Below are 10,766 nucleotides of genomic sequence, written 5' to 3'. Positions count from 1 at the left end.
TTTTTTTTTTTTTTTTTTTTTTTTTTTTTTTTTTTTGAGATGGAGACTCACTCTGTGGCCTCGGCTGTAGTGCAGTGGTATGAGTTCAGCTCACTGCAACCTCTGCCTCCCAGGTTCAAGCGATTCTCCTGCCTCAGCCTCCCAAGCAGCTAGGATTACAGGCTCTTCTCTGTATTTAAAGGAAGAATGATTCTTTGCTGGTTTGTTTGCACTAGGCTTATTGCTAGTAGAATATCAATTATTTATTTCTCTTCATTATTTATTGCTGAATTACACTCCAACATTTTCTCCAAGTTGGTATGAGGCTTTTGATTCCTAGAACTTAGTAAATATTCTGTCCCCACAAGGCCAGAAAAAAAAAAAAAAAAAGGAAGTAAATATTTTGTAAGGATCAGAAAGGACTTTACCATTTATTTTATTTATTTTATTTTACTTTTTTGAGATGGAGTCTCGCTATTGTCGCCCAGGCTGGAGTGCAATGGCGGGATCTCGGTTCACTGCAACCTCTGCCTCCTGGGCTCAAGTGATTCTCCTACAGGTGCCCGCCACCATGCTCAACTAATTTTTGTATTTTTAGTAGAGAAGAGGTTTTGCCATGTTAGCCAGGCTGCTCTTAAACTCCTGACCTCAGGTGATCTGCCCACCTTGGCCTCCCAAAGTGCTGGGAATTACAGACATGAGCCACTGCGTCCGGCCAAGTGTTTACCATTTAGAAGAGCTGGGCTCTGATGATAGGTTGTGGAGAAGTTGCTAATACCTAAAGTCATTGTTGGTTTTAGTAGAAATTCACCCACTGTAATCCAGTTTCTGTGTTATGTGCTAGAATACTTCATGTGCTTTTATTTTCTTCCAGATGTGTTATTCACCCACTTCATTCATCTTTATCCAGTGAAGAGCAGCAGGCAGTGTTTGTAAAACCTCCTGTAGGAGTAACTAAGATTATCATTTCCACCAACATTGCTGAGACATCCATAACCATCGATGATGTTGTTTATGTCATCGATTCTGGGAAAATGAAAGAAAAGAGGTATTCCGTCTTGTGGTGATATAAAAGAGGGGCTAAAAATGCTTCATTTGGGGAGACGCAATTGTTAATGGCTAATGCTGTTAAGCTACATGGATTACTTTTGAAAAAATACTTTATGAAAACTGTCTATGAATGTGTGAGTGATTCTGTAGCCAGGACCAGGGACTTTAACATCAAATGGGAATGAAAAGTAATGAATTACTTTTTCTCTCTTTTTGTCATGTGATTTTATATCTGCTTGTGTGAAAAAGGGTTGAATAAAGAAACTATGTCGTTTGGGGAACTGTGTACTTGACGCCACTTAAATCAGCACTAGCTGCTCCCACCAGGGACTCAACGATCCCAGAATACACAGGGCACTGTGTCCTTCTACAGCAGGAAGCTGGTTCATCCATTCTGTCCCTGCCAAGCAGACTTGGCCACATTTTTGTAAAATGACTCAATTTTATATTTTCTTTTTCTTTATAGATATGATGCCAGCAAAGGGATGGAAAGTCTAGAGGACACTTTTGTATCTCAAGCCAATGCTCTACAAAGAAAAGGTCGAGCAGGCCGTGTTGCTTCTGGGGTCTGCTTCCATTTATTCACTAGCCATCACTACAATCACCAGCTTTTAAAGCAACAGCTACCAGAAATACAAAGAGTGCCATTGGAACAGCTGTGTCTAAGGTGACATCTGTTTTTTTGTCTTTTGCTTCCAAAAGGTCTAAATGTTTCTCACCCTATTAAGTTCCATGTTTTCCTTTTTCTCCTAGAAGATATTTGGCTAAGAATGGCCACTGATAATCTCATTTATTTGTGAAGAAAGAGATCCTTAGTGTTGCATTTACCATTCCTTTTAACTTTCTGCACATAAAGATCTCTTACAGTGGAGAGCATGGCCTCCAATAGAGCTTAAGAATAGAGCTTAAGAATACATCTGTAGGGCCAGGCATGGAGGCTCACACTTGTAATCCCAGCACTTTGGTAGGTCGAGGCAGGTGGATAACCTGAGGTCAGGAATTTGAGACCAGCCTGGCCAACATGATGAAACCCCATGTCTACTAAAAATACAAAAATTAGCTTTGTGTCGTGGCACACACCTGTAATCCCAGCTACTCGGGAGGCCAGGGAAAGAGAATCTCTTGAACTTGGAAGATAGAGGTTGCAGTGAGCTGAGATGGTGACAGAGTGAGACTTCATCTCAAAAAAATCTAAATAAAATAGAATAAAATTTGAATATTAATAAAAAGAATACATTTGTAGGCCTGGTATGGTGGGTCACATCTGTAATCCCAGCACTTTGGGAGGCCAGCACGGGAGGATTGCTTGAACCAAGGAGCTTGAGACCAGCCTGGGCAACATGGCAAAACCCTGTCTCTGCAAAGAATATGAAACTTAGCTGGGTATGGTGGCATGCACCTGTGATTCTATAGCCATTTGGGAGACTGAGATGGAAGGAATGCCTGAGCCCCAGAGGTTGACGCTGCAATAAGTTGAGATAGCCAGCTTCTGAGACAGAGTGAGGTGCCATCTCAAAAATAAATGAAGAAAATGGGCTGGGTGCCAAGGCTCACGCCTGTAATCCCAGCACTTTGGGAGGCAGACAGATCATTTAGGATCAGAGTTCGAAACCAGCCTGGCCACCATGGTGAAACCCCATCTCTAATAAAAATCCAAAAAAGTTAGCTGGGCATGGTGGTGAACCCCTGTAATCCCAGCTACTGGGGAAAGCTGAGGCAGGAGAATCGCTTGAACCTGCGAGATGGAGGTTACAGTGAGCTGAGATCCTGCATTCCAACCCGGGCAACAGAGTGAGACTCCAACTCAAAAAATAAAAAATAAATGGCCGGGTGCGATGGCTCACCCCTGTAATCCCAGCACTTTGGGAGGCCAAGGTGGGTGGATCACCTGAAGTCAGGAATTCAAGACCAGCCTGGCCAACATGGCAAAACCCCATCTCTACTAAAAATATGAACAATTAACCAGGGGTGGTAGCAGGCACCTGTAATTCCAGCTACTCAGGAGGATGAGGCAGGAAAATCACTTGCATCAGGGAGGCTGAGGTTGCAGTGAGCTGAGATCACACCATTGCACCCAAGCCTCAGCAACAGAGAGAAACTCTGTCTCAAAAATAAAAAATAAATGAATGAATAAAATAAAAATGAAATTTTAGTAAGTGGATTACTGTCAATACATGTCTTAAAGTGAAATACATTAAGTGAGAAAAGCCTAGATACCAAAAATATACATGTTAATGAAAATGTAAAATTGTATGTATATAGGTTGGCAACTTAAAAGGAAACTGAATGTGAAGTAAATAAAATTTTATGTATGTTACACCTTTCTCTAAGTTGCTGACATTCATAATTTTTTTTTTTAAATGAGAACCCTTTTTCTGGATGAAGTTCATAATTTAAAACACTAGTTTTTAAGAGCTATCACAAGGCAGGACACAATGCAGATTTATTTTATAAATGACTGCAACTTTGGGCCAGGTATGCAGTCTCACGCCTTTAATCCCAGCAGTTTGGGAGGGTGAGGCAGGTAGATTACCTGTGGTCAGGGGTTAGTTCGAGACCAGCCTGGCCAACATGGTGAAACCCTGTCTCTACTTAAAAAATACAAAATTAGCCAGGTGTAGTGGCACTGTCTAATCCCAGCTTCTCGGGAGGCTGAACCAGGAGAATCACTTGAACCTGGGAGGTGGAGGTTGCAGTGAGCCAAGATCATGCCATTGCACTCCAGCCTGGACAACAAGAGAAAACTCTGTCCTAATACAAAATAAAAATAAATAAACAATGACTGCAACTTCAGATGTGAGAAGCAATAAGTGGATCATTTAAACTTGTCTCATAAGTACCTTTAATTGTACAGCAGTCAGAACTATCTAAGCTAATCATGTCTAGTTTTTTATTATGGTAAGAATACTTAATATGAGATCTATTCTCTTAACAAATGTTTAACTTTACAACACAGTACTGTTAACTGTAGTCATAATGTACAGCAGAGCTCTTGAACTTACTCATTTTGCAAAACTGAAACTTTATACATAATGGACAGCAACTCTCCATTTCCCCCTCATGTCCAGCCCCTGACAACCACCATTCTACCCTCTGCTTCTGTGAGTTTGACTATTTTAGATCCTTCATACAAGTAGAACCATCCAGTATTTGTCTTTTTGTGACTGGCTTATTTCGCTTAGCTTAATGTCCTCAAGGTTTCATCCATACTGTTGGATATTGCAGAACTTCTTTCTTTTTTAAGCCTGAATAGTATTCCATATATACTGCACTTTCTTTCCTTTTTTTTTTTTTTTTTTTTTTGTGGGAATGCTTCATTCCAATATACCGCACTTTCTTTATCCACTCATCTGTCAGTGGACATTTAGGTTGTTTCCACATCTTGGCTGTTGTGATATAATACTACAGTGAATACAGTGAACACAGGACTGCAAGTATGTCTACAAGATTCTTTTTTTTTTTTTTTTTTGTGACAGTCTTGCTCAGTCACCCAGACTGGAGTGCAGTGATCTTGGCTCACCGCAGGCTCCACCTCCAAGTTCAAGAGATTCTCCTGTCTCAGCCTCCTGAGTAGCCGGGATTACAGGCTCACCACTGCACCTGGCTAATTTTTGTATTTTTAATACAGACAGGGTTTCACCATGTTGGCCAAGCTGGTCTCGAACCCCTGAGCTCAAATGATCCACCCACCTCACCCCTTTCAAAGGGCTGGGTTTACAGGCATGAGTCACTGTGCCTGGCCTCTCTGCAAGATTCTGACTTCAATTCTTTTGGATGTATACTCAGAAGTGGGGTTGCTGGATCATATGGTAGTTCTATTTTTAATTTTTTGAGGAATCTCTATCCTGTTTTTCATAGTGGTTGCATTATTTTACATTCCCACCAACAATGTGCGGGATTCCAAGTTCTCCACATCCTTGCCAACACTTTTATCTTTTGTCATGAACTCTATTTCATAATTCGATCCCACTATTATGGAAAGAAGCATTTTGAAAGTTTTTAGAGAGGATTTAATTCTGAATATGAATAAGTTTCAGAATCTGAAAGTGCTTTTGTCGTTTATTGGTAGAAGTAGAAAACATGAGATTTTAGAAATTTCTGTTTAACCTTGTAAATTATTCTCACTCACAAAAAAAATTATTCCTCTGTGTCATCCTACCAGAAATAAAATTGACATATTATCGTTTTGTTTTCTTTTCAGAATTAAAATTTTAGAGATGTTTAATGCTCATAATCTCCAATCTGTGTTTTCTCGGCTCATTGAACCTCCACACACTGATTCTCTTCGCGCCTCAAAAATACGATTACGAGACTTGGGAGCATTAACTCCAGATGAAAAATTGACTCCTCTTGGATATCACTTGGCCTCTCTGCCTGTGGATGTGAGAATTGGCAAACTAATGTTGTTTGGGTCTATCTTCCGCTGTTTGGATCCTGCTCTCACCATTGCTGCCAGTTTGGCTTTTAAGTCTCCTTTTGTAAGTAAACAACATTCATCTAAACTGGAGTTTACAACATAGGTCTCTAAAAGGACCATGGGGAAATCAGGGGCATGTGAGCCCCCTAAAAATTTGCTCGAGTGTTAGATATGAATTTTTTAGGGCATATCTACACAGGAGGGAGAAGGTCAAAAATTAAATTTCTGAAAACACAAAAACAAATAAAAAGATTTTTTAGGGCACAATGTCATCCAATCCTCAAAGAGATCCATTCCCCAAATAAAGACTAAGAACTGGAGATATAGCTTAATAAAAGTAATTCAGGCCAGGCACAGTGGCTCATACCTGTAATCCCAGCACTTTAGGAGGCTGAGGCAGGCAACTCATTTGAGGTCAGGAGTTTGAGACCAGCTTGGCCAACATGGTGAAACCCCATCTCTACTAAAAATGCAAAAAATTAGTGAGGCGTGGTGATGCGTGCCTGTAGCCCCAGCTATTTGGGAGGCTGAGGCAGGAGAATTGCTTGAACTTGGGAAGGCGGAGGTTGCGCTGAGCCAAGAACGCCACTGCATTCCAGCCTGGACACAGAGTGAGACTCCATCTCCAGTAATAATAATAATAATAATAATAATAATAATAATAATAATCCAGATGTGTTTTCTGTTGCATCTGTTATACTTGTTCATTATAGAAAAATCAGAAAATGCAAACCAACAAAAGCTGTCTCTGATTTTAAAAACCAATAAATATATTGAGCCATTTTTAAAAACTGCTTTATTGAAATATGATTTATATATCATACAGTTTACCCATTTAAAGTGTACAACTTGGCCAGGCGCGGTGACTCATGCCTGTAATGCCAGCACTTTGGGAGGCCGAGGCAGGTGGATCACGAGGTCAAGAGATTGAGACCATCCTGGCCAACATGGTGAAACCCTGTCCCTACTAAAAATACAAAAATTAGCTGGGTGTGGTGGCGTGCACCTGTAGTACCAGCTACTCGGGAGGCTGAAGCAGGACAATCGCTTGAACCCGGAGGCAGAGGTTGCAGTGAGCCGAGATCATGCCACTGCACTGCTGCCTGGTGACGGCGCGAGACTCTGTCTCAAAACAATAAAAAAATAAAGTGTGTAACTCACTACAGGCATACCTTACTTTATTATGCTTAGCTTTATTGTACCTTGCAGATGTATTTTTTACAAATTGAAGGTTTGTGGCCACCCTGTGTTGAGCAAATCTGTCAGTGCCATTTTTCCAAGAACATGTGCTCACTTCATGTCTCTATCACATTTTGGTAATTCTCACAATATTTTAAACTTTATTATTATATCTGTTATGGTGATATGTGATCAGTGATCTGACATTACTTTTTTTTTTTTTTTAAGATGGGGTTTCACCATGATGGCCAGGCTGGTCTTGAACTCCTGACTTCAGGTGATCCACCTACCTCAGCCTCCCAAAGTGCTAGAATTACAGGCATGAGCCACCACGCCCGGCCTGACATTACTATTGTAATTGTTTTGGGGTGCATGAACTGTAAGACAGTGAACTTAATTGATAAATGTCATGTGTGTTCTGACTCGCCACCAACCGGCCTTTCCTCAGTCACTCTCCTTCTTTTTGAGCCTCCCTATTCCCTGAGACACAGCTTTGTTGAAACTGGGCCAGTTAAAAATGCAACAATAGCCTCTGAGTGTTCAAGTGAAAGGAAGACTCACACCTCTCACTTTAAATCACAAGCTAGAAATGATTATGCTTGGTGAGAAAGGCATGTCAAAAGCCAAGATAGGCTGAAAAGCTAGGCCTCTTGGCGCCAGTTAGCCAAGTTGTAAATTTAAAGCACAAGTTCTTGGCCAGGGCCAGTGGCTCATACCTATAATCCCAACACCTTGTGAGGCCAACATGGGCAGATCACTTGAGGCCAGGAGATCAACAGCAGCCTGGCCAACATGGCAAACCCCATCTCTACTAAAAATACAAAAATCACCGGAGCGTGGTGGTGCTGGCCTGTAGTCCCAGCTACGCAGGAGGCTGAGGCATGAGAATTGATTGAACTGGGGAGGCAGAGGTTGCAGTGAACCAAGATCGTGCCACTGCACTCCATCCTGGGTGACAGAGTGAGACTGTCTCAAAATTAAAATAAAATAAATAAAGGGAAAGTTCTTGAAAGAAATTAAATGTGCTATTCCATTCGTGTGTCCAGTGAACACACAAATGATAAGAAAGCAAAAGAGCCTTATGGCTGATATGGAGAAAGTTTTAGTAGTCCGAACATGGAGAAAGTTTTAGTAGTCTGAATATGGAGAAGGTTTTAGTGGTCTGAATAGAAGATGAAACCAGCCTCAACATTCCCTAAGCCAAAGCCTAATCCAGAGCAAGACCCTAAATCTTTAATTCCATGAAGTCTGAGAAAAGTGAGGAAGCTGCAAAAGAAAAGTTGGAAACTAGCAGAGGTTGGTTGATGAGGTTTATGGAAGGAAGCTGTCTCCATAACATAAAAGTGCAAGGTGGAGCAGCAAGTGGAAGCTGCAGCAAAGTTACACAAGATCTAGCTAACTGATGAAGGTGGCTATGCCAATAACAGATTTTTTCTTCTTCTTTTTCTTTTTTTTCTTTTGAGACAAGGTCTGGCTCTGCTGCCCAGGCTGGAGCATAGTGGTACATTCTTGGCTCACTGCAACCTCTGCCTGCCGGGCTTAAGCCATCCTTCCACCTCAGCCTCCCGAGTAGCTGTGACTGCAGGCATGTGCCACCACACCCAGCTAATTTTCATATTTTTTGTAGAGACGGGGTTTCACCATGTTGCCCAGGCTGGTCTCGAACTCGTGAGCTCAAGCAATGTGCCCACAACAGCCTCCGAAAGTGCTAGGATTAGACGTATGAGCCATTGTGCCTGGCCTATGTATTTTCAGCATCAATGAAATAGCCTTCTTAGCCGGGCGCGGTGGCTCAAGCCTGTAATCCCAGCACTTTGGGAGGCCGAGGCGGGTGGATCACGAGGTCAAGAGATCGAGACCATCCTGGTCAACATGGTGAAACCCCGTCTCTACTAAAAATACAAAAAATTAGCTGGGCATGGTGGTGCGTGCCTGTAATCCCAGCTACTCAGGAGGCTGAGGCAGGAGAATTGCCTGAACCCAGGAGGCGGAGGTTGCGGTGAGCCTTTTTTCAACCATTGCCCCCCGGCCTGGGTAAAAAGCGGAAAACCCCATCTCAAACAAAAAAAAAAATAAAAAAATAGCCTTCTTTAGGAAGAAGGTGCCATCTAGGTATTTTCATAGCTAAAGAAGAGAAGCAAGTCAGGCACAGTGGCTCACGCCTGTAATCCCAGCGCTTTGGGAGGCTGAGGTGGGTGGATCACCCGAGGTTGAGAGTTCGAGACCAGCCTGACCAACATGGAAAAACCCCACCTCTACTAAAAATACAAAATTAGTTGGGCGTGGTTGTGCATGCCTATAATCCCAGCTACTCTGGAGGCTGAGGCAGGAGAATCGCTTGAACCTGGGAGGCAGGTAGTGGTAAGCCAAAATCGCACCATTGTACTCCAGCCTGGGCGACAAGAGCAAAAACTCAAAAAAAGAGGAGAAGCAAATGCCTGGCTTTAAAACTTCAAAGTCCAGGCTGATGCTGACTTTCATGAGTCAGGGGCTAATGCAGCTGGTGACTTTACATTGGAGCCAATGTTCATTTAGCATTTCAAAACTCCTAAGTCCCTTAAGAATTATGCTGTATCTACTCTGTCTATGCCCTATAAATTGAACAACAAAGCCTGCATGACATTACATCTGTTTACAGCATGGTTTACTAAATTTTTTTTTTTAGACACAATTTCACTTTTGTTGCCCTGACATTACATCTGTTTACAGCATGGTTTACTAAATTTTTTTTTTTAGACACAATTTCACTCTTGTTGCCCAGGTTGGAGTGCAACGATGTGATCTCGGCTCACCGCAACCTCTTCCTCCCGGGTTCAAGCAATTCTCCTGCCTCAGCCTCCCAAGTAGCTGGGATTACAGGCATGCGCCACCATGCCCACTAATTTTGTATTTTTAGTAGAGATGGGGTTTCTCCATGTTGGTCAGGCTGGTCTCAAACTCCCAATTTCAGGTGATCCGCCAACCTTGGCCTCCCAAAGTGCTGGGGTTACAGATGTGAGCTACCACACCCGGCTGGTTTACTAAATATTTTAAGCCCACTGTTAAGAAGCCCATGCTTAGAAAAAAATATTTCAGAATATTACTGCTCACTGACAATGTGCCCAGGAGCTCTAACGGAGATAGATGTACAAGGAGATTAATGTTGTTTTTGTGCCCATTAATGCAAAATCCATTCTGCAAACACTAGATTAAGGAGTAATTTTGACTTTCAAGTCTTAATATTTAAGAAATAAATTTTGTAAGGCTACAGCTGCTATAGATAATGATTCACCTGATGGATCTGTGTAAAGTAAATTGAAAACCTTTGTCTGGGCATGATGGCTTACACCTGTAATCCCAACATTTTGGGAGGCCAAGGTGAGCAGGTTGCTTGAACCCAGAAGTTTAAGACCAGCCTAGGTGACATAGTGAGACCCCATGTCATTTTTTAAATTAAAAATAAAAAATAGAATATTACATAAACTTAGTTAATAAAGCAGTGGCAGGGTTTGAGAGGATTGACTCCAGTTTTGAAAGAAGTTCTGTTGAGAGTAAAATGCTCTCAAACAGCATTGCATGCTACAGAGAAATCTTTTGTGAAAGGAAGAATCAGTTGATACAGAAAACTTCATTGTCTTATTTTAAGAAGTTGCTTTCCTTCAGCACTTCTTGGGAAAAAAAAAAAAAAAGGAAAGAAAGAAATTGCTGGCCTAGGGGAGTGGTTCACTTGAGGTCAGGAGTTTGAGACCAGTCTGGCCAACATGGTGAAACCCTGTCTCTACTAAAAATAGCTGGGCATGGTGGTACACTTCTATAATCCCAGTTACTCGGGAGGCTGAGACAGGAGAATTGCTTGAGCCTGGGAGGCAGAGGCTGCAGTGAGCCAAAATTGTGCCACTACGCTCCAGCCTAGGTGACAAAGCGAGACTCCCTCTCAAGAAAGAAAGAGAGAGAGAGAGAGGGAGAGAGGGAGAGAGAGAGAGAGAGAGAGAGAGAGAGAGAGAGAGAGAGAGAGAAAGAAAGGAAGAAGGGAAGAAAGAAAGAAAAGAAAGAGAAAGAAAGAAAAAGAAAAGAAAAGAAAGAAGGAAAGAAGGAAGGAAGGAAGGAAGGAAGGAAGGAAGGAAGGAGGGAGGGAAGGAAGGAAGGAAGGAGGGAAGGAAGG

The 10,766-nt window shown here is 42.0% G+C and overlaps 1 protein-coding gene across 4 annotated transcripts in view; it reads left to right on the top strand.

The window, feature by feature from the left end:
* The window catches only part of DHX57 (DExH-box helicase 57), a 77,998-nt gene that overhangs the window by 47,214 nt on the left and 20,018 nt on the right, over positions 1 to 10,766 (top strand). For all 4 annotated transcript variants that reach the window (XM_032239367.1, XM_032239364.1, XM_032239366.1 and 1 more), the window contains exons 15-17: positions 854 to 1,027; positions 1,496 to 1,696; positions 5,231 to 5,507. In XM_032239367.1, the coding sequence (XP_032095258.1) occupies positions 854 to 1,027; positions 1,496 to 1,696; positions 5,231 to 5,507 (652 nt within the window). The remainder of the gene's footprint in view (positions 1 to 853; positions 1,028 to 1,495; positions 1,697 to 5,230; positions 5,508 to 10,766) is intronic.

Source organism: Sapajus apella, unplaced genomic scaffold, assembly GCF_009761245.1.
Source record: "Sapajus apella isolate SASKATOON/1434 unplaced genomic scaffold, GSC_monkey_1.0 scaffold44, whole genome shotgun sequence".
NCBI classification, from domain to species: domain Eukaryota; kingdom Metazoa; phylum Chordata; class Mammalia; order Primates; family Cebidae; genus Sapajus; species Sapajus apella.
Note: the sequence above shows the minus strand (reverse complement) of the source record. Positions and strands in the feature narration are given on the sequence as shown.